The sequence below is a fragment of the Carya illinoinensis genome, chromosome 3, assembly GCF_018687715.1.
Source record: "Carya illinoinensis cultivar Pawnee chromosome 3, C.illinoinensisPawnee_v1, whole genome shotgun sequence".
Classification (NCBI taxonomy): Eukaryota; Viridiplantae; Streptophyta; class Magnoliopsida; order Fagales; family Juglandaceae; genus Carya; species Carya illinoinensis.
Window position 1 is genome coordinate 53,782,088 of NC_056754.1, and position 24,801 is coordinate 53,806,888.

The following is a 24,801-nucleotide window of genomic DNA, read 5'->3' on the forward strand; positions in this document are numbered from 1 at the left end:
CATCTTTCTAGTAATAATATTTATTACTGCAATATCAGTATAAAAGATTGTTGGACCCATGCATGTTCTCTAGAATATTACATGATAATCCAAGCAGTTGCTCCAGGAAAGGAGAAGTTCATGTTGTTAAAGTGTAGATAGTTTTAGTGGAAGAGAAAGGGGTAGTTGTATGGGATCGTGTTTCCTGTTGTGGTTATAAAAAAATTTATTTGGATCCATTTACATATACAAGGCGTTAGCAATGGTTATGGTTGGAGAATAGCAAATTTCATAATATATTTTTCGTGCTTGGGAGCCATTATAGTGTTTATTAAAGGCAAGACAATGTGTAATTTTTCTAAGTTGTAATTTGGATGTGCAGGTACTGATTCATGACCCCACCACGAAAAGAAGTATACAGCATGATGAATCCCACACAAATGCCCATGGCCATCATTCACTAAGTTAATCTGAATGAAGAAATTCGTTATTATTGTTGCTTGTGAGAAATGTTTTTGGAAAAGCTTTTTTGCCTAAAAGGTTGTAATGGTAACACATCTATTAGAAGGATACGGCAATTGCTCAATGTTAGAATGACTTTAAATATTGGAGAAGATTATTGTTGCACCAATATTTCCAGCCTAGAGCATAAATTCTTTCCAGGATGCATTTTCGGGTTCTAAATATTACATGTTTCTATATAAATTAGATTGTTGGACACAAAATATTGCATGTAACTAGATATTAAATTCCCATTGATGAGATGAATCATTTCCCAATACAAAATAACTTCAACATTTACATCACTAAAACACCCAAGGATTCTATCTTTTCCATCCCATGAATCATTACCATATACAAGAAATGAGCTACTTTACCATATTCTATCATCCCATCCATCCAATGTATCATTTCCATTCCAACGAGCAAAACAGTTTTGAAAATGCAAAAGAGGGCATGGTAAGGGTAGCCGTTTCAAGTTCCCTTGTACATGATTCACAAGTTTCACTTACATATAATAAACATTACATACACAGCTAGAGTTCAAGAATTCTAACACTAATCTGAAATTACTTATGCATCACCAAGAAATATGCTACAACAAATGCTAAAGCCCAAAACACACGGACTAATGTGCGTGCACGTCTAACTTCAGCTTCACGTACAACAGCCACCAACTCCTTCAATAACTCCTCATTTCTATTGGATAGTACGAACTCGAATTCGTCTACTCTTTAACGCAAATCAATAATGAGCTTTTCAATCTCATTGACTAACATCTTCAGCTCTTTCTCCTTGCTGCAAAATTCAGCATCAGTTTCTGGACGGTCCGCCATCTTGTATTCATGGCCCTCTACCCATTTGAAATACTTACAATATGGTAAGCCCTGTGATTTTATACACAAGAATTAGCAAAATGTTAGATGAACATCACATCAAACACAATAATTTAATTTAAAGTTGAATTTAGTTATCTCTTTGTTGTACTTTGGACAACTTAAAAAGGGACGTCCTGGATTATTTTGAGTATTTGAGAATCTCAGTTGGGCTTCTATCTCACAGAAGCATAATGGATGAGGGAGATTTTGTTTGGCAAAAGAGGAAGAAGACGTTGTCGTGGATGATGACATATTCTTATATTAATCCAATGCCACAAAAACTGTTGTCAGAAAAATACAACACCCTCTGCCCTTATGATTAATTGACTAAGGTCATGCATATACTGAAAGAAGCTTTTGGGAAGTATATCTCTTTACCACTTATGAACTAAAACTTATGGAAGCTAAAAGCTGGAATTTTCCAGTTAATAGCAAAGGCTTTACATGTAACAAAAAACAATGAATGAATTAATGCCATGCATCTTTCTGAAATGGGCTTCACAATCTTACTAGTTGGGAAAAAATAACAATTATTCTACCAAAAAATCATTTCTTCTAAATGAGACTTGGGTTAAGTTTCATTTAGAAGATCTTAAACTTGTGTCAAAATTGCAATAAATAATTTTGAATTCATATCATGATTCCATTCTATTTCCAACTGAAAATGACAAAAGAAAAAATTAGATAGCAAGATTTGATAAAACAATGTCATTAATTACTTCAGCCTTAAATGGGAGAGACCAATTCAATGAAGATTCCAAATTGAATAGGTTATTTTAAAACAAAGCTTCTGTTTGTCAAAATGGATCATTAATATTGGAGGAAAGTTAGGGCCTCCAAGTAACTAATAAATGGATTATTTATTAGTTACTTGTGTCCAAAGCTAGGGCCTCCAAGATGGCAACTAATTATGCTAATATTTCAGAAATAATCCCATAAAATAAAATCTATTTAAAAAAATTAAACAAAAAAGAAAGAAGAAAACCTTAAATGCCATTGTGCTGCAAACTGCAAAGCTGGGAACCAATAACAAAGAATTTGTACCTTATGGCTCATTTTTTTCCCTTATTCTTCTCACTCCACCCACTTCCTCCATATGTATAACATAATAATGTAATGCTCATAACATATATTATAATTTATCTTCTTATAAATTAAATTATGTGACAAGGGTATAGAGTTTACCAATATTTTTTTGAGGATTTAAACAAAAACTCTATTGAACTTTGTTTTTTTAACATTTTAACACAATTTTGCCACCTTAGCATCCATTACATCATAACAAGGTTACATATTCTATTGGCAATTTCATGCTTGACTCCTTTTAAATTAAATTTCTGTTAGAATCTGTAAGCACTTACTCAAAATAAATGACCCAAAAGTCCACAATGTAGAAAAATCTCCCAGTCTTCAGACTTCCCAGCCCATGACTTAATATTTCATTCTTTACGGTATTCATATCTACCTAGGTTTCTTTCCCAAAACAATCACCATCAAATCAAGACATGATGTATTCTAGTGCATTACCACTAGAATAGAAGAGCCACAACAAGAGACACATGCTTTCCTGGACATTTATAAATGAAGGGAAAAAACAGAAGGCATTTATATACCAATATGTCAAGACTCAGCTTATCTTTTTCCTAACACCAAAGCAGGACAAAATGAATCCGGCCACTTTGTATAATTTTCTAGGTCCCAAAAGATTTTTTTTTCTTTTATACGTATCCAGGTTCGACAAGAAATTATAAGACCGAACATTTAATTCACTCTATTTCCAGCTTTTCTCAGCAACCAAGCAGACAATTCGCTTCCAAAATAAAGCGCAACAATAAAACTCGAACAAACCCATTTCAAAGCATGCAGCAAACACTTGAGTCCTCCTTTAAATCAGACAAAAAATCTAATATTAGGCTATAAGATTTATGAATTCTAGATTATTCTTCAGCACAAATCAAACACCGAAAAAGAAAAATTACATCGACCAGCTTATCTTTCGATAGAGAGACAACAAAGAATACGCATATATGTGTGAGTGTATATATATATATATATAGAGAGAGAGAGAGAGAGAGAGAGAGAGAGAGACTCACCGTGAGGGTTTCCGATCCGAAACTACGACGGAAATGGTTGAAACACCTTCCCAAGATCGTTCGTCTAGCTACGATTTCGATTTTGATTTCGATTTTGAAAGACCTAATCCCTTCCCTAATTTCTTCCGGGTTTTGTACGTGAAGATGAAATCTGGCAGGATGAGGAAAGGGGGAAGCACACAACTGCAAAATCGAAGGAACCCAAAACAATAATCGATTTTCCCTTCTGCTACGACGGCCTTATCCCTGCCCTAAATTCATCCGGGTTCTGTGCGTGAAGGGGGGAAGGCAGGATGAGAAAAGGGGGATCAAGCCGTGTGAAAAATCGAGGGAAGGTTCCAGCCTACCGTGTGAAAAATCGAGAGAAGGTTCCAGCCTAACAATGCGCACCGTTTCATTAAAACAGACACGTGGACTCGTGTGAGCGGCGGGTACCCCAAGCCATGTGCAAATAGCATTTTTGATATTATATATGCTTGCCAAGTTGCCATTTGCAACATAAGAAAACATACGTGCAGAAACGGTGAAAATGACATGTGGCGGCACCAATTAAACTCACTCAACGTCTTTTTATATCATATTAGAAAGTTCATTGCACTCAATGACGACCATACAATTCAGGTAGGCAAAAAAATCATTCCCTTTTAATTGGAATTTATTATTTTGCACTGCATATATAAGAGCTAGCTTATTCACTTTTCTTTGGAACATGCACCCTGGCTAATTATTTTGTCTGATCAATATTTCACCACTAATTAGCCATTTGGTTGGCTGAGACACATCCAACGTCTCACCCATTCATCAATTGGCCTTAACGTACGTTTTTTTCTAATTAATTTGTTCTGAGCAGTACTACTATATTTAATTAGCCATTTGTAGAAGGACACATCCACTTCATCAGCCATTGAATTATCATTATTATTATTATTATTATTATTTCTTAGTTATATAAATATATATATATATATATATGTGATATTTTTAGTGGTCTCACTGTTCTTGCTAAGTAACATTGCTTTCTAAGCCAGCTCTCTCTAGCCCATGATCATATTCTTCTATGGCTCATGTTCTGACTGATCCACAGTATTTTAATGGTCCACTATAACCATTATACTACATGAATATTGATCCTCTCTCTTTCTTGGATGAGATATTGTTAAATATTTCAGCCGGCAATCCTTTATTTATATATATATATTTTTTTTTTATGGTCCTTGAACTAGTGATTAGTTTCATTCATCATAAACATGAAACTGCATACTTACCACCTTGAATCTTTCCCACCGTCAATGTATTCCAAAGAAGAGAAGTGACTGAAATGGGGATGAATCCATCTCTTGGGAAGGATTCACTGAATTTGCTGTACTGGGAAGCTTGTAGAAGAACCATAGCTTGAATTTCTGTCTGCTTAATTGCAAGGATATATAGTTATATACCATTGGTGGTGGGTCTCAATTCATTCCGAATCGACAGTTCGGCTTATTGATTGGATGGAATGAAGAGCGCATCCTATCACCTTGTTCTATTATGTTTTCCTGTCCTGGTTTGGATGAACATGATCCATATAGGACACCCTGCAACTTTTGGAGATTAATTCAGTGTACCTGTCCTTCTCGAGTTACAACAATATGAGCGCAACTTGGACCTTGTTTTTTCACAAACAAAGCAAAATCCATTGTACCAACAATATTATTTTCCCAGACAGAAAAACCCAACACATATAGGAACTTTCCAGAAACCGCAGGTAATTCCAAATGCCAACTTTGCTTGTACCAGTTAGAAAGAGACTAGCAAAACAAAGAAACTCAAAGTGAGGTAGGCTAGCTACTGCAGTTATGGAAGTTGAATGTTCATCTTCATCACTTTCATTGTGCTCCCCACTATATATGCAGTGGGCTAGGCATTGAGTGCAGGTTCAACCAAAAGCAAATTTCTCTTATCTCAAATCCAACTTCAGATTTTTTTTTTTCCCTTTTTTCCAAGATCAAACAGGAACTTCTTCAATATAGGGTTTTGATCGATTCAAGGTGCTGAACAGCTGAAGACTTTTAGAGATTGGAAAGATCTTAGAATTAGGTTCACTTTAAACCATGGCCCTTGAGATTGGACTTCCAACAGAGAGTAGCAACTATTTTTTTTTTTTTTCCCAAGAGCACATGGCTGGATGTAACTATCATGGTGTGTGGTTGCTGAGAAAAGAGACTTTTTTAATGCAATTTATTTGCCTTTAGAATTAGACCACTTTGAAGAGAGACTAACACAAATTGTCATGATTTTTTATCCATTTAGTCCTATAATATTAATGTGCCCCGGCCGGCCTTGATCTTCTAGCTACCCTAGAAAATGCTGCATGCTATTTTATTTTATTCCTTTGGGTTTACTTCTTCGGTGTTTTTAAAAACAATATACTACTCTCCATTAGGTTAATTTCCAACTATGCTGATTTAATTAGTATTTCTTTTTCATAATTAAGTTGGGAATATCATGATGGTCATCACAACTTACATCGGTCCAAAATTAAAAATGATAAAAAAAAAAAATAATAATAAAATAAATAAAAATAAAAAAGGGAAAAAGGTGAAACATGAGCCATAGAAATTAAGGCGTTGAACCTTGATGACCCTTGGATTCCATTTTTTGGTACGTCCCAAGCTTTTAATCAATGGGTTGTCATTGTTTTGTCTCTTTGGAAACAAAATAATACATAAATATATATACACACAGAGGACGCTGCGACTCGAACATGGATCATCAAAAAGAATTTTATTATATATAAATACATTCGCATATTAATTTGTGTACCAATACTGATTCATTCATATTTAAAATTTAAATTAATATTATTTTTAATAAAATTTACTTTTTGACCAATTACATTATATTGATATACAAATTAATACATAATTATATTTATAACTATATTTTTCCCATAAAAAATAACTCTTCCTGCGTCTCATAAGAAAGTACTGTTGAAGATACCTATTCTCCAGATCATATATGATACGACGTCCCCTCTACTGTTCTCCTCTTTTAGGTGTTATTCAACTTATTCCTTTCCAACAATGTGAATAATTGTTTTCCAATAAATTAATTATATATACCATCTTTAAGAATCGAGCGGCTTATAATAATTGGGTAATAACTAATTAATTAATTAATTTTTTAAAATTAGTTGTTAATAGTTTTTTCGTTATAATAAATTGATCACAAAATGCCATTTTTTTTTTAATGTATAATAGACTGATTTATACCGAAAAAAAAGAAAAAAAGAAAACAGAGACCTTGGAATCTAATTGGGTCACGTATATCTATCTAATTAATCAGCATTATGTTTTATGCTATATCTAATTATACCGATATAGCTAGGCACGATGATGTGTTATAAATTAATCTTAATTAAATGTTTAGTTCTAGTTTGAACGTTTTAAAGTACTTTACGTGATTTAAATGTTTATAATCGCTAAAATACAATAATTTAGGCTTCCATGCAACACTACAACAAAAAACATTTTTTGAGACGAAAATTTTCATCCCAAAATATATAGATTTCATTCTGAAAGATTTTTTGGGACGAAAAAATTTTGTCCCAAGGTCGTCCCAACATCACTGTCCCAGAAGATATATTGAGAAGAAAATCACAATTTCGTCCCAAAATATATCTTTTGGAACGATTTTGAAATTGACCGTTCGATACCGTTCGAATGATGGATTTTTTTGTCACGGTTAAAATTCGTTCCAGAATAGCGTTCGAATGATTCTCATATACCGTTCGAACGTTAACGTTTCTTTTGAACGGTTATCAAGATACGTTCAAACGATCAATAGAAATACGTTCGAAAGTTAAATGAGACGATCGAACGGTAGAAGAGATCGAATGGTGATGATCAACGTTTGAACGATATGGTAATGTCATGCGTTTGAACCTTTTTTTGAGCATCTGGTATCGTTCGAACGGTTTGCGCATTGATGTTTGAACGGTACATTATCGTTTGAACGGCATGCCCATTAATATTCGAACGTGACTCGGTCGTTCGAACATATATTATTTTTATTAAAATCAATAATTATACAAAAACTAAATAGACATCCATATTATTTGAAAAACATAAATTAGGAACTGTTTAATTACTCACAAAAGTTTTATAATAAGTGCGAAGAAATAAATAACCATAAAACTAGCATTGTTCATATATAATTAGATAATATCATAAGCTAGACGTAAAAAACCATCAGTTGGTTGGAAGCATGTACTATTGCATAAGCTGTTGCATTTGGAGTTGCATATCTCTCCTGAACTCTGCTTGTTCTTCTTCATGTTGTTTGAGGCGCATCTCCATGTCTCCTTGTCTCGCCAATTGAGCCTCTAACTCTTGTTGTTTTGCAACCAATTCTTCAATTCTACGATTCGCATTCTCTTGAGCTATAGAGGCAGACCCGGAAGAAGAGGAAGAGGGAGAATGTTTTACACAGCGACCCAAACCCCTCAAATATCCTGAACGTTCACCCAGAACTTGTGTAAAAATCTCAACATCTGTATTTGAGGAATTTTGATCTGACGCAAATTCAGCACGCAGGGCAACCATTTTATCCTACACATAAGATAAAGAGTTAATATCATCATAAATATTCAAATATATTTATTTAAAACAAATTATAATACTTACATACTTTTCACGGGCATCAAGATGACTCCACTCTCCATTACGATTAGTATGTGATGCAGCATATAATTTTGTCAGATCATAATTGGCATCTGAATCTTGCTATAATAAAGATTTGTTAAGATATAAAGTCATTATGATTGATATATTCAGTTAACTATATACAAATGAAAGAATAGAAATACCAATTTTTTAAAGAGACGGTGGAAAGATCTTGAGCCTGCATGATGAGTAATCTTCAATTTTGATCTATTTGTTTTGTTTATAGAACTTCGCTCCTACATAAGAATTGAAAATATTAGAAAGCGAAATTAAAAATAGGACTAAAATAATTAAATTAATTATACCTTATATGATGGATCCTCAAACATGTCACAAAGTTTTTCCCAATCAGAAGGTTGCACATTTTGAAAAGGATGTTGGCGTGCTTCTTCACTATTCTCAAACTTATTATAATGCTCATGACACCTCGCCTTATACTTGCGGAATGCATTACTCATAAGCTCTTCCACAGTTTTACGCTCCTCTCTCCGACCAAAATTTAATTCGAAATCATTCTTACAGAAAAAAGTTTGGACAAAAATATTATCATTTATAATATTCTAACTTTAAAGTAAAATAAAATTATAAGTCCAATTAAATTTCATTTATTAAACATTACCAAACAACGCTTCTTGATAAGGTCCTTAACATCTTGGGGGACTTTCTTCCATGAACTTGTTGCCAAAGGTGCATAAGTTCGTGTAAGAGCACCCACATGCGATGCAAGCCAAGCTGCTAGTTGTCCTTCGCCTCCGGTATGTTCATCAAGAATGTTAACTTTGATCTTACCCACCTTACGATATTTTTCCAACGTTACGCCTCTCGTAGTGCCTCGACCTTGACGAGATTGTACTGTGAAGTCATCATGATATATAACATTATAATCAATTTTCTATTATAATCTTAATTAATAACTTTTATGACTATTAGAATTTTACCTTGTTTTGTAGAGTCAATCTCTAATGGTGAGTCTGAAGGAGAGCTAGGAACAGGTGGAGATGGGTTGCGCACTTCCTTTCTCTTCGGAGGCATAATTTCAAAAAACTGATACAATATTCATTAAGTAAAATAGTGCTCATCATCACGTAATGTGAAAATATAATTCGTCAATCACTATCTGTATCAGTATCATTTGACAATTCAGTCTCATCTTCTGTAGATACTTCAGATGAATCAACACTTTGCTCAAGTGTCGCATCAACAATTTCAGCCTCAATATCTTCTCTATTCAATGGAATCATCTCATACTGGCTCAAATCCACAAACAAATTAAAGATGGGCTGACTCTCTTGGTATGCTTCTTGAGTAGAGGCATCATCTTCTTCTTCATCTCGCCCTTCTGCCTGAGGGATAACATCATATATATTTCTTGGAGCATATTTTTGTACTACTCGCCATTGAGTTCCTAACTTCGGATCATTTAAGTAGAATACTTGAGATGCTTGAGAAGCTAAAATAAATGGATCATCCTCGTACCATTTTCTTGATGTATTAATACTCAAGAAATATTCATCATCACGGACTCCAGTTTGAGGATTGCTTAAATCCTACCAATCACACTTAAACAGATACACTGCAAGCTCCCTCAAATATTTCATTCCAATTATATCAACAATCACTCCATAGAATTCAATATTTTCTCCATCATGACTTCCCTCAACTAGGACACCACTATTTTGTGTTTTCCTATAATGATCTCGATCTATTGTGTGATACCTACTACCACGAGAAATACATGCAGAATATCTTGTAGCCCGTCTCGATGGACCACGCGCTAATGCATACAATTCATCTGATATATCGTTTGGATTATTGGCATGCATTTGTACAACCTACATATTAAGTAAAACTTCTATTATATCAATAAAAAAAACAATCAATATTTTCTATTTGTATTGAAGGAAGTGTCGCATATGTAATGTCATTACCCGTTGTTCAAACCATCTCGGAAACTCCTCTTCATGTTTCCGGTCTATATTATTTACTCCTAGTTCCTTGAGCATGTTAATATGATCACTGAAATTGATGATTACCACATGTATTTTATATTATTAGAATTTTGCGAAAGTAAATGAGCGAATACTAAATTAAGAAAAGATTAATACTTACTTCAAGTAAATCTCTATCTCAGGGCAATTGTTCAGCACGTACCACTGAGCTTTCTCAAACTCTCTTCCACATAAGTCATAACCACGCACTGCACCAAGTGGACGTACTTGTTGGGAAAACACGGTTTATCTATTTCCCTCCAAAATAATTTTGCCTATTGCGCCAATATTACGTTCAAACGGTAAAAATTAAACGTTTGAAGGGTTAATCATTAACGGTGGAACGGTTAACTTATTTGGGACAAAGATTTTCGTCCTTAAGAATACCGTTCGAACGGTCTGGCATAACTGTCATCATTTTGGAACGAAATTCAAATTTTGTTCCAAAATCCCACTTTTTGGGACGATTTCCAATTCATCTCAAAATAATTTCGTCCCAAAAAATATTTTTTGTTGCAGTGCAAACGCGTTCATCTGGCCTTATAATAAAACACGAATACATCATGTTAACGCTTTAATTAATTATGTTGATGTAATTAGCGGTACTTCACATGGTGGTCGGTCGGTATATTAATTAATATGGATAAAGCTTAAATTTAATATATTTATTTAATGAGAACGCGCGATCGAGTACTATATATCATGCATGTACCAAGTATATATAATGTGAATGACATGATGATGTATAGAGAACTTCGTAACATATATTTATATTAAGAATTATTTGACTAATTATGCTCATTAATTGATTTATAAACACTACAAAAAATAGCTTTTTGCATAACTTAAATTGGATGCGAAAAATACAAAATGGTTGCCAAATTTTTTTTCACAATCATTTTATATTTTTTGCATCCAATTTAAGTGACACAAAAAGTCATTTTTTTTTTTTTTTATAATGAAATAGCCAACCTCCTTTATTAATATTGCTCTCTATCTAATCTATTATATAAAAAAAATTCTATACACTATATTATCATCTCATTTTCATCCATCTATGTACGATGTGACACAGTTATTACCATTAGATGATCTTTAATTGAATAATTATTTATCATCCAATGATATGTCACATCTTATAGAGTGGAATGAAAATATACTGTTAATGTGGTATATAACATTACTCATTATATAATTAAACTTCTAGAGCACATGCATATGTAAGCCAAAAGATCATTCAGCTGACCGGATTACTCAACAAGAATGCGTACAGTCTGAACTAAATTAAAGTAGCTTAAGATAACCTAATGATGCGCTGCTTCTTAATCCTATATATGCATATTAAAGTTCTCAATTAGGTGTGGGAGTTCGATCTACCACACCTAATTGAGAACTTCTTTTGATTCTAGGTTGGGTTGTCTTGGGTCACGGCCCTCTCCTCAATCGATCTTTCCATTGTACATAGAAAAAAAATTTTTAGACAAGTCGAACATTTTTTTTTTCTTTTTCGAGATGAGGAATGATATTGTATACAAGTCTCACGTGAGCCTTTATAAAAAAGTAGATCTTATTTTTAAAAAGTGTAAATTAAAAAGCCATGCTTTTTTAATAAAACTCACTTTTTAATTATAAAAATTTTTCTACAACTTATCTATTTAAAGTTTGTATCTAACAATATTACTCTTTCGAGAAAATTAGTCTTGTACCTACAAGGCTACGTACACCGCCTCGATCTATAATAGACATTCGAAGTTTGATTTCTTGTATTTCACTCTTTGATACTTTTTAGATCATTAAAATTGGTGACGAGTAGATGACGAATACTAACTGCATCTTAATTAAAGGAGAAATGAAGTTACAAAAGATCAAGTACTATACTAGCTAGTTTAGAAGATAAAGTGAATATTAATTTGATAGAAATGTTTTAGTTATAAAAAATTTAATTTATAAAAATAAATTTATATCAAATCGACGTGATTTAATATGATACGCTAGATTATAAAAGTACTTTTATTATAGAGTATATATAATATATATCGTATGAAATAATGTTAATTTATGAATTTATTTTTGTGGAATCTTTTTATGACTATAGAATAAATAATTGTATAATAATACATTTTTCATTAATTATAATTATGGCATATATGTATAATGCAAGTTAAAAAACGCATGCGCGCTTCGTATGTATGCAACCTTTCATCCATTTTTATAACTGGCGGAAAGTACAAAGTGAAACAAAATGAAGAAGAGTAATTTTACATATAATCGTAAAGTGCATAAATACAGCGTAATCACTTTAAAAAATAGTTGGATCCATTATTAAAAAATTAATTTTTCATATAACTTTTTTTTTAAATTTTTTCATGTAAATTATATATATATATATATATATATATTTTTTCAAAACGATTATAATTAACAATTATAAATATCTTTCCTCTTAACGAAGATGTAGATCACCCTTTCTTTTTTCTGTTTCAAAACAGGAGACCCGTGCATGATAGCGCTTTCTTTGGCAGGTTTAAATGGCATGGAAGTCGATCAACTCTCGATTAGGTAGACATGTGAGGTTTTCACATGGAAATACGGAGACCTTACCGAAAAGACCCCAGCTCATGTTGACTGTATGGAACATCTATTTTGAATTGTGGGCAGGCAGGGCAGGAAATTAGGCCAGTCAGGCACTCATATTTGAACAAACTGTTTGTTCCATCCAAGTGGGTTGGTCAATATATGTGTATGTACGTGCACACGGGGATAGATTCTATTCTTTAATTTACTTTTTCTCCTATCATTCATAACACATGACTTTGCGACTAAAAACATCACACGTTGGATCGATAAACATGCACGCCTACCCAAAGGGCAAAAAACACCCCTCTCATGATTAAGTTTACGACAGGGAAAAAAAAAGTTAAAGAGTCCAATGTCGGTAGTTCGATTTATTATCATCCGTTGAATTTGATAAGCTATATATCTGGAGATCATGTCTAAAAGAAAAACATTGGTGTTAAGTTGCAATATTATTATATATAATAAGTCTCATAATTAATCCAAAAAAAGGACATGAATAGTAACAAAATCTGACATGGTACTAATAAATTAGGATCGTTTTAAAATAAAATAATAAAAACAAACATCTATAAGGTTGAACATGATCGATCTCTATCAAAACAATTAATCCTTATATTAATGTTTGGTTCCATGCATGAATATATATATATATATATATATATCATCCTGCATGCACACACATGCAGCATGCATCAAATGAGCTAGTATCGATCGAGTAATATATATCGAACAAATTATTACAGTAGTACTACTAGTATTAAACTATTAATCTCTACCTTGTAATTAGGATTATTAATTAATTCCTACTCTTGCATGCATGACATCATTGTCAATACATCTTGGCCGGCTAAGGTTTGCGCCACCTAATTAAACACGTGACACGCATGCAATGTACGCGGTCCCCATGCAATAAACGTGTCACGCACCCAAAGATGCCCAAAAGGCTTCTCTCTCAATCTCCTTCTACACGCGCATTTTCTAGCTATAATTGTCACTATTTTGGCAAATGTACGTTGGTATATAATTCATCATCATGAGCAACTTAATTGGTAGGGGATTAAATCCAAAAAGAAGTGATTGATCATCACAATGTGCAAATGATACATGATCGATCAATTAGTTGGAAATTTATAAGAAAAACGAGTATTGATGATGAAAATATATCCATTTTAATAAAAAAAAAAAATTGTCATTTTCGTAACAAAAAATTAGACAAAAATAACTATTTTTCTTAGAATTAATCATATTATACGTAAGCGTGCGCATGCAGTGGTTGAACAGTCTTTTTCGTGTATCACCAATAATCCTATTCATATACACGATCATATGCGCGCGCGCGCGCTAGCTAGCATCGTGCCCACCATTCAAGTGATCCATCGATTTCGTATAGTGGCGGATTATATAAACCTTATCGCAATATGGCTATATAATTGACACGTGCGTACGTGTATTGAGGACCCAATTATAATAATGCTCCAATATCGACCCACCGTGTCCATTCCTCCTATTTCAATCTGTTATGGCTTACACGCTAATTGCTTGTGTTCTCACTCGTCACGATCTGTGCATGATTCCATTTAAGATAGAGCATACGTTGAAGCAACCCCCTTAATTTGTACCAGCTTTTCTTTTTCTTTTCGCATTTGATATCATCAAGAGTTTCCAACCAATTAATGCATGTTCGCTTTTAATATTAATGCATGCTATCCAAATTAATTAGGGCGTTGCTTCTTGATCTTTTTCAATTCACTAATAAGTGATGAACCCAAATAAAAATAAAAGAATAAATTAATTACTTTATTTGCTGCATGCATTTCTATTAATTCCTGCGTATCATGTTATGTTGCAAATTTAGTTAGCTAGTCTAATTTGTAACATTAAACTAAAGAAAAATATTTTAGCCACAAAAAAAAAAAATTACATAAAAGTAAATTCATAAACTAAAGTAACTTAAATACATTAAACTAGATTATAAAATTACTTTTATTGTAAATTAGTTCCAATAAATCAATATTATAAATTTGTGAATTTATTTTTATATAACTTCTTTATATTTTTAGTACTTTTTTGTATCTATATATATAACATCAACCGATGTGCTAACTCTTCACGAATCCACAACGTACGATCGAAGAACAGACTATTAATTACTTAGTTAATTCAATGAATTATGCATTAGAGTGGGGAAGGAATAAGGACCACTAGTAGGACTGTAAATAGATCAGTCTATTCGATAGCTCACTCGGTAATTATCTAGATAAATTCGAATCGAACTCGACCCGTAAAAAAAATAGATCGATCATCAAAGCATATACCCGCTACTCTATTAGTAAATGTTAAGGACAGCATAGTCACCGCACCACTACAGGACCAGACGTCCAGTGCAATTACGTAAATCAGCAAATACGTCTTCACGCATCCTCTGTACTGCATCTTTGTATAACAAACTCTTGTAACAAATTGCACCTTTCTCACATTAGAATATTCTAGACTTTGTATAGCATACGCCTATAAATAGGCACTGTTTTATAATGCAACAACATAGTAGAATATACAAGGAAGAAATTAATCTTCAACTTGGTATCAGAGCACCATAGGACCAACGTCCATGGCTGCTTCTCCTTCCTCCTCTCCTGCTCTTCCCTATCCAAATTTGTCCCATGTCATCTCAGTAAAACTCACCCCAGAAAACTACCTCTTATGGAAGGCACAACTAGCCCATATCTTCGTGGGCAGCGTCTCTACAAATATGTAGATGGTTCCTGCCTTCCTCCAAAATCCATACTCTCTGATTCTACTCCAAATCCAACTTATGACTCATGGCTTGAATATGACCAAATGGTCATTTCTATTCTCATTTTGTCCCTCTCAGAGACTCTTATTGCCCAAGTCATTGGTTGCAACACTGCTCGAGCCGTGTGGCTTTCGCTGGAGTCCTCTTTTTCATCTGTTTCTCAAGCTCGGGTCCTACAAACTCAGTATCAACTAGCCTCCCTCAAAAAGGGTTCTGATTCCATTTCCACTTATTTTCGCAGAGCCAAAACTCTAGTTGATACCTTGGCAGCTGCAGGCCGACCACTTCAACCCTCTGATTTCGTACCATACCTGCTTGCTGGTCTTGGAAGTGACTATGATGCTATTGTATCATCAGTCACTACCTGTATTGACCCTATATCACCTGAAGAACTACTCGGCCATCTCTTAGCTCATGAAGCTCGCATGCTTCGCCACTCGGACACTCAAGTTTTTCAAGGTGAAACTTCAGCCAATTTTACTGCAAAATCTCCGAATGCTCCAAGAGGCCGAGGTTATCGAGGGAATAGAAGTAATTCTCGTGGAAGAGGGACTGGCCGTTTCTACTCTCAGCAAGGACGAGGTAACAATGGCAGCACTTTTTCTGCATCCTCTAATAACTCTGTGATCTGTCAGGTGTGCAATCGGCATGGTCACTCTGCACTCAACTGTTTTCAACACCTCATTCAAGCTTGCACACCCTCGCAACCAGCTGCAGCACATTTTTCTTCCAGCTATTCTCCAGACACAAACTGGTATCCGGATACTGCAACTACAAATCACATCACCAGTGATTTAGCAAACTTGAATTTACATGCTTCTGAGTATCATGGCGATGAACAGCTGCGTGTTGGCGATGGGTCTCCTATACCCATATCTCACACTGGTTCTGCTTCCCTTTCTTCCTCTACTTCTCAATTCATTCTCAACAAAATACTTTGTGTTCCTTCATTTCAGAAAAATTTAATTTCAGTTCGGCAACTCTATCTAGATAATAATGTCTCACTTGAATTCTTCTCTGATTCTTTTCTCATTAAGGACTGCAACTCGGGGACAATCCTCCTTCAAGGACCAACAAGTAACGGTCTCTACTCCTTTCCGTTCTCGCCTCCATCAGCTCAGATCAGTTCACTTTCAGTTCCTCTTTGGCATTCTCGACTTGGCCATCCATCCATCAAGCTTGTTAAATCAATACTCAGTCAACATCAACTCCCATATGATCCATCTCTAGTATCTGCGTTTTGTGATGCATGTGCAATGGCAAAATCTCATCGATTCCCAGCTCACTCACGGATACATCGCTCCACAACACCTTTTCAGCTTATTTTCTCAGATTTATGGGGTCCTTCCCCACATGTATCCCATGATGGCTTTAAGTTTTACATTAGCTTTGTTGATGACTTTTCCCGATACACATGGTTATTTCCTCTTAAAACTAAGTCTCAAGCATTTGATACGTTTGTCAAATTTAAAGCTCATGTCGAATTTCAATTTCACACCAAAATAAAACATTTTCAGTCGGACTGGGGGGGGGCGAGTTTAGACCATTTTCTGAGTATTTAGCTTCATGCGGCATTAAACATCGAGTTACATGCCCACATACACACACTCAAAACGGTGTCGTTGAGAGAAAACACCGTCACATCGTCGACACCGGATTAGCTCTTCTAGCTCATGCCTCCCTTCCACTCACGTTTTGGAATTATGCCTTCACCCATGCCGTGTATCTAATTAATTTATTACCTTCATCTTCTCTCAATAATTTCTCTCCTCACTTTCTTTTATATAAAACTCAACCTGATTACACTGGTCTACGTGTGTTTGGTGCTGAATGTTGGCCTTTAACCTCGGCATACAATGCAAACAAATTTGCTTATCGATCAGTCCCATGTGTTTTCCTTGGTCTCAATTCCTGTCACAAAGGTTTTATATGCTATAATCTTAAGTTGGGCCGAGTATACATCTCAAAGGATGTTAAGTTCAATGAGTCAAAGTTCCCCTTTGTCCATAATCAAAAACCAAAATCTGCTCCTTTTACCACGCATGTTGCTCTACCAATTTTTCCAAAATCCATTTCCCCGCCACCACTGCCTACCTCTATTCTGGGCTCGTCACCATATTCCTCGTCTATTTCTAATTCCCCATCTCCATTGCCAACATCGCCACCTCCTTCGTCTTCCTCTCCCTCTCCAGTGCAATCGTTATCGAGCTCCTCTTTGCCGGATACTCAGCAGCATGCACACTCAATGTTAACTAGATCACGTACCAATACATCCCGGCCTCGACAGTTCACAGATGGCACTATCAAATGGCCTCCTCCCCGTGCACATGTCTCTGCCATTACCTCTGTTCCTGAAACTCCATCTTGCTTTACAGTTGCACAGAGACACCAAGAATGGCATGAAGCAATGGCAAGTGAATTCAACGCCCTTCTAGCAAACCAGACGTGGTCTCTCGTCCCTACTTCTCATGCCACCAATACAGTAACCTGCAAATGGGTTTTCCGAACCAAACGGTTCGCTAACGGCTCCATTGAACGGCGAAAGGCTCGACTGGTCGCAAAAGGATATATTCAACAACCCGGCATAGATTTTGAAGAAACCTTCAGCCTAGTAGTTAAAGCCACGACAGTTTGTCTAGTACTTGCTTTGGCAGTCTCAAAACACTGGCCTATACTGCAATTCGACGTGCAGAATGCATTTCTGCATGGCCCACTTCAAGAAACTGTTTTCATGTCTCAGCCCCCTGGATTCACTAACCCACAATTTCCATCTCATGTATGCAGGTTACACAAAGCCATTTATGGCCTTCTACAATCCCCATGGGCCTGGTACTCAAAATTAAGCAGTCGCATCGTGGACCTCGGTTTTACAATTTCTGCAGCCGATCCTTCTCTGTTTGTCTGAGAGGTTGCTTCTTCTACCCTGTTTGTCTTGGTCTATGTAGATGACCTCCTGATCACAGGGTCCTCTACTAAGTGTACATCTGATCTTGTTGCGGCATTACGAATTGATTTCCCAATCACTAACCTCGGCAACTTGAAATTCTTTATGGGAATTGAAGCAACGTTTAACTCTGAAGGCCTACTTCTCACCCAGCAGAAGTATATCAATGACTTGCTTTACAAGACCAACATGCACCTCGCAAAGCCTGTAAAAAGGCCAATGGCCACCTCTGATAAATTGAGTGCATTTACAGGAAATTTATTTGAAGATCCCACTCTATACCGAAGCACCATTGGCTCATTGCAGTACTTATCTTTCACACGGCCCGATCTCGCTTTCGCTGTCAGCAAGGTCTGACAATTCATGCATGCTCCTCGCCTACCTCACTGGGCAGCCATTAAGCGTATCCTCCGATACCTTAAACACACGTCCACTCTTGGCCTTCAACTCTCTCCTTCCTCCTTGTTCAACATCACTGCCTTTTCCGATGCTGATTGGGCAGGTTGCCTGGACGATAGAAAATCTACCAGTGGGTTTTGCATTTTCCTCGACAACAATTTGGTCAGTTAGTCTTCAAAGAAGCAGCCCACTATTGCCAAATCTTCTACAGAGGCCGAGTTTAAAGCAGTTGCAAATGCTACTGCAGAAGTCATCTAGTTGCAGCACCTGTGCAGAGACATTGGCGTACAACATACCAGCGCTCCTCTACTCACTGTGACAATTTGGGTGCCACCTACCTTTCCTCTAACCCGGTCTTTCATGCACGGACGAAACACGTCGAAATCGACTTTCACTTTGTCCGAAATCGAATCCTCAACAAGTCACTGCAAGTGGCCTTTATTTCTGGCAAGGACCAACTTGCCGACGTACTTACCAAGCCTCTCTCAGCGGCACGCTTCCAGCAGCTATCTTCAAGTCTACGTTTACATAATGTGCAGCTTGACTTGAGAGGAGATGTTAAGGACAGCACAGTCACCGCACCACTACAGCACCAGACGTCCAGTGTAATTACGTAAATCAGCAAATACGTCTTCACGCGTCCTCTTTACTGCATCTTTGTATAACAAACTCTTGTAACAAATTGCACCTTTCTCACATTAGAATATTCTAGACTTTGTATAGCATACGCCTATAAATAGGCACTATTTTATAATGCAACAACATAGCAGAATATACAAGGAAGAAATTAATCTTCAACTGTAAATGAAAAATACATGACTCAACTCGACTAAAGCTCTTTAAGGCCCGCTCATTTATGTCAGAGTTGACTCGTTAGCTCAACTTGATTAAAGATTATTCATATATTGATAAATATATACATATACCTATGTGTATATATACATATATATGGCTAGCTAATAATATAAGCATAGCACTTTTATAATTAAATATATAATATGTAATTTAATTACTTAAATTGAATATGCTTCATAATTATATTTTATAATTTCTATAATAATTAGTCGATAAGATTTAATAATTTCATACACTAGTATATATATAATGGGAACCATATATATATGAAATAGATATATGCTATTATATTATGTGTATTTATTAATAATTTATGTATGCATATAATATATATTATTATTATGAATAATTATCAACTAGTTACATATTAATTATTTATAAATTTTAAAATCTTATAATTCAATAAATATTCTACTTATTAATTATTGTACAAATTCAATACTAGAATTTTTTTAATCTAATCTATTAGTTATTAAATCTTATTTAAAGAATGAAAAAAATAAACAACTCAAGTCAAACTTGAGCTCGAGTTAGGAAATTAGCTTACCAAGTCAATCTCAAACAAAAATTAAATAAAAATCACTCAAATTGATTCAATTAGAACTCAAATTTTTTGAAGAGTTTTGATACATACAAGTACAGTCGCGTATTAATTTGTGTATCAATACTGATTTATTTATACTTAAAATTTAAATTAATACTGTTTTCAATTAAATCTAATTTTTAACTAATCACATCATATTAATATATAAATTAGTACATAATTATGCCTATAATTATATTTTTCCTTTTTTAAATCAATTCGAGTTCGACAAGCTAAAAGGTTGACTCGGCTGGAATATTACAACCCTAACCAGTAGACTGGCGAGGCCGACCCATCTGTTAGACAAACCCAACACTATAATCGCACTACAAAATGTCAAAAACTACATAACTTTTTTTTTTAGGGGTCCAGTGTCTACGAAAAATTTGACTCCAATACGGCGCTCATCTCAGAAATTATAATAATGAAGCAGCATTAGTGTCGTAAAGGCAGACGTAATTTGACTCTCAATAAACTGAACGATTGAGAGAGAAACAGAAGGGAAAGTGCGCCAGAAAGATGTATACATGCGCGTCGAATATGCCAGTATCAATTTGTTTTCTTTTGCTGTTTTGGAGGGGTGGGGGGTGGGAAGTGTTCGGTCCGTTTCAATGTTGCGCATATAAATACCGTGTCCCGGCTATTCTTTTCCTGCAACCAACCCACTAGTACTACATTCTTCGACTTTCTTCTCCTTCCAGCTTCTGCTCGATCCCTCTGTCTCGCTTTCTTCTCTCTTGTTTTTACTGCTACGGATCCCGAAAAAGACAAGGAAAGCCCAGGTCAGTATATTTATCGGACACTGTTATCTGCTCTTGTCATGTTGATTAGTGATTACAAAAACATGTTGTAATCACCTTTACAGTAACTCTCTCTCTCTCTCTCTCTCTCTCTCTCTCTCTCTCTCTCTCAAGTTTCGTCTGTCTTATGTTACGAGTCTTTTATTTGGTACTAGAGATTTAGGATCGAATCAAGCATGAAATAAAAACCACGTAAAAAGTTTTCTTAGAAAAAAAAAAAAGATAGACGAGTAAAGTAGTAATATTTAAAAAAATAACATGATACCACATAGCCCAATAACACTTCGTCTTTTTAGAATTCTCCATGCATGCAAAGAAGAGTTTCTAGGTTAGTTGTTAATGGAGACAACTAAGAGCTTTTTATCTGGATTCCTGTCTGAACGCGTCCCATGTTAAAGTGTTCAAGGCATGATTGAACTCAAAAAACAAAACAAAAAAGGTGAGCTGTAATATGCTTTCACATATATTTTATTCCAAACTTTTTCGTTTTTTACATTTGTCTATTGCCTTCTGGCCGCTTCTGGGATACTCTGTTAAAACAACTCTTGAAGAATAAGAAATTGGTAGAAATGCATATGTTGCCGGAATAATTTCCACGATTAACGGGGCGAACTAATATATGTATATAGAGTTCAACAACCCTATAAATTAACTATCGTTATAGTTTTCCTATTTTCGAATTGGTAGAGTTCTAATGATATTTAAGTCATGATGGGTGAAGCCGAGTATTATTCCCTGAGCTTGACAATCCTGTAAATTTCCAAAGAGGATCAGAATACAAAATTAAGGGAGCAGTTGTACCTGCTCTTCTTGTTTTGACTTAAATTACACGATCTGTTCGATCTGGTTTATCAAAGTCAGTGATATATTATTTTGTCCCCTCCCTCCCTGATCTCTTCAAAATAGTCCACAGACATGATCGTGAAGTTTCATTCACGACTCTTCTCTTAGGTTGGAGATCGTATAAAAATCATTTCTTCTTCATCATCCTAATATTTAAAGATTCACCCTGGTACCTTGCCCAAGATATGCGTGAGAGTTGCAGTCTCTTTGTATTTTTCTGATTCTTTAAACTACGTTTGAATATTGAGCTGAGATAAGTTGACTTCTTTATGAATAATAGTGAGTTCAGATAGTGAAATGATTTTTATGGAGCCCACCTAAGATAATTTTAGATGTGTTTGGATATTGAAATGAGTTTAGATTTGTTATGGAAAATTGAAAAATGTTCTAAATCTCACGTGTAAAGAGGTGTTAAGTTGAAAAAAGGTTATGGGTTCCATATGTAAGAAGGTTTTGAATTGAGATGAGTTTAGTGATTTGAGAGTTGTGTGTTTAGATGTTAAACTTGGATTAAAATTAAACTAAACTGAATTGATTTCAATGCGCAACCAAACGGGGCTTTAATATTGGTGTGTTGAAGATAATCTCAAATCAAATTATTGATTTGATATTATCATCAACATGGTGACCTTAATTACTTGGGTCATGAATTTTAAATCTAAATAAAGAAATAAGCTTAAATATTATGTAACTACTATGAAACTTCATTTAGATCATAACAACAATTTGTTTGAAGTCTTACGCGTACTTGAACTTCTCAAAATTTGCAGAGAAGAAAGATTGTGCGAAACAGACGACAGAGAAGTAATTAAGCTTCTGAGTGAGCTCGAAAATTAACAATGGCCAAGGACAATTTACAGGTGCTAAACGCCCTCGATGTAGCAAAAACACAATGGTATCATTTCACTGCTATCATCATTGCAGGAATGGGGTTCTTCACCGATGCATATGATCTATTCTGCATATCTCTTGTCACCAAATTGCTTGGTCGCATATACTACCATGTTGATGGTGCAGAAAAGCCAGGCACATTGCCTCCCAATGTCTCAGCTGCTGTTAATGGCGTAGCATTCTGTGGAACTCTCGCCGGCCAGCTCTTCTTTGGGTGGCTTGGAGACAAGATGGGCAGGAAACGAGTCTACGGCATGACTCTCATGCTCATGGTTATAGCCTCCGTCGCTTCAGGTCTTTCTTTTGGCCACAATGCAAAATCTGTCATGGCAACACTTTGCTTCTTCCGATTCTGGCTTGGGTTTGGTATCGGCGGTGACTACCCACTTTCCGCCACCATCATGTCCGAATATGCTAATAAGAAGACTCGTGGTGCTTTCATTGCCGCAGTCTTCGCCATGCAGGGATTCGGAATCCTAGCAGGCGGTATATTTGCAATCATTATTGCATCAGCGTTTAAGGCTAAGTTTGATGCTCCATCTTATGAGGTTGACCCGCTTCGCTCAACCGTCCCACAAGCAGACTTTGTTTGGAGGATCATTCTAATGGTAGGAGCACTCCCAGCTGCACTGACTTACTACTGGAGGATGAAGATGCCTGAAACTGCCCGTTACACTGCCCTTGTTGCCAAGAACGCAAAACAGGCTGCAAACGATATGTCAAAAGTTCTTCAGGTTGACATTGAAGCAGAACCGCAGAAGGTTGAGCAATTAGCTCAACAATCAGCCAACACTTTCGGTTTGTTCTCTAAACAGTTTCTTCGTCGCCACGGACTACACTTGCTTGGAACAACAAGCACATGGTTCTTGCTTGACATTGCATTTTACAGTCAGAATTTATTCCAAAAGGATATCTTCAGTGCAATTGGATGGATTCCTGCAGCAAAGACCATGAATGCCATCGATGAGGTGTACAGAATCGCAAGGGCACAAACACTGATTGCTCTGTGCAGTACTGTTCCAGGCTACTGGTTTACTGTGGCTTTCATTGACAAGATGGGAAGGTTTGCTATCCAATTGATGGGTTTCTTCTTCATGACAGTGTTTATGTTTGCCCTGGCTATTCCTTACAACCACTGGACTCACAAGGACAATCGCATTGGGTTTGTGGTGATGTATTCCCTCACATTCTTCTTTGCAAATTTCGGGCCTAATGCCACCACATTTGTTGTGCCAGCGGAGATCTTCCCGGCTAGGCTCAGGTCTACTTGCCATGGCATATCGGCAGCATCCGGGAAGCTCGGGGCTATTGTTGGTGCTTTTGGGTTTTTGTATTTGGCTCAGAACCAGGACAAGGCCAAGGCAGATGCAGGGTACCCTGCAGGAATTGGGGTGAAGAATTCACTCCTTGTGTTGGGTGGAATCAACTTCTTGGGAATACTGTTTACTTTCTTGGTGCCTGAATCGAAAGGAAAATCTTTGGAGGAGATGTCTAGGGAGAACGAGGACGAAAATGGAGAAATGCAGGAGTTGGATCAAACATCTTAAGAAAACAGAACAGTTGCCCTGTCTCAGATTGATTGTGTCAGTGGAATGTTCTTTAGAATCAACCTGAGTCCCTCCCCTCTTGTTTAGGGCGAGAGAAGCTCAAGTTTCTCTAAGCAGTTTCTTAGAATACTACCGCGTAACCCCTTTCTTCATTCTGCACGAGAAGCTTTAAATGTGTAGTTCTTTGTTATCTAGATCTGTGTAATAGTTCCATTTTTAGTTTCTGTTCTCTCTTGTAGTATCTCGAATTTTACGTCATCGCTTAATATTGAGAAACACGAGAAGAATATTTCTTCGTTGTTTCTTGTCATTCTATGCTATGATGATCGGGGACCTGTTGCCATCAAAATTGAATAAGATGAAACCATTTGGTCATATCCTGCATTTTCTTGGTGCTGTTGATTTCTTAGTTTTAGTTCGACATTT

The 24,801-nt window shown here is 35.7% G+C and overlaps 1 protein-coding gene across 1 annotated transcript; it reads left to right on the forward strand.

Moving 5' to 3' along the window:
• The first annotated feature begins 20,917 nt into the window (after window positions 1–20,917).
• On the forward strand, window positions 20,918–24,750 carry LOC122305323 (inorganic phosphate transporter 1-4-like). Its single transcript, XM_043117743.1, has 2 exons — window positions 20,918–21,076; window positions 22,708–24,750. Exon 2 carries the CDS (start codon window positions 22,777–22,779, stop codon window positions 24,373–24,375), a length of 1,599 nt encoding a protein of 532 aa, XP_042973677.1. The 5' UTR covers window positions 20,918–21,076; window positions 22,708–22,776; the 3' UTR covers window positions 24,376–24,750.
• The last annotated feature ends 51 nt before the right edge of the window (window positions 24,751–24,801 follow it).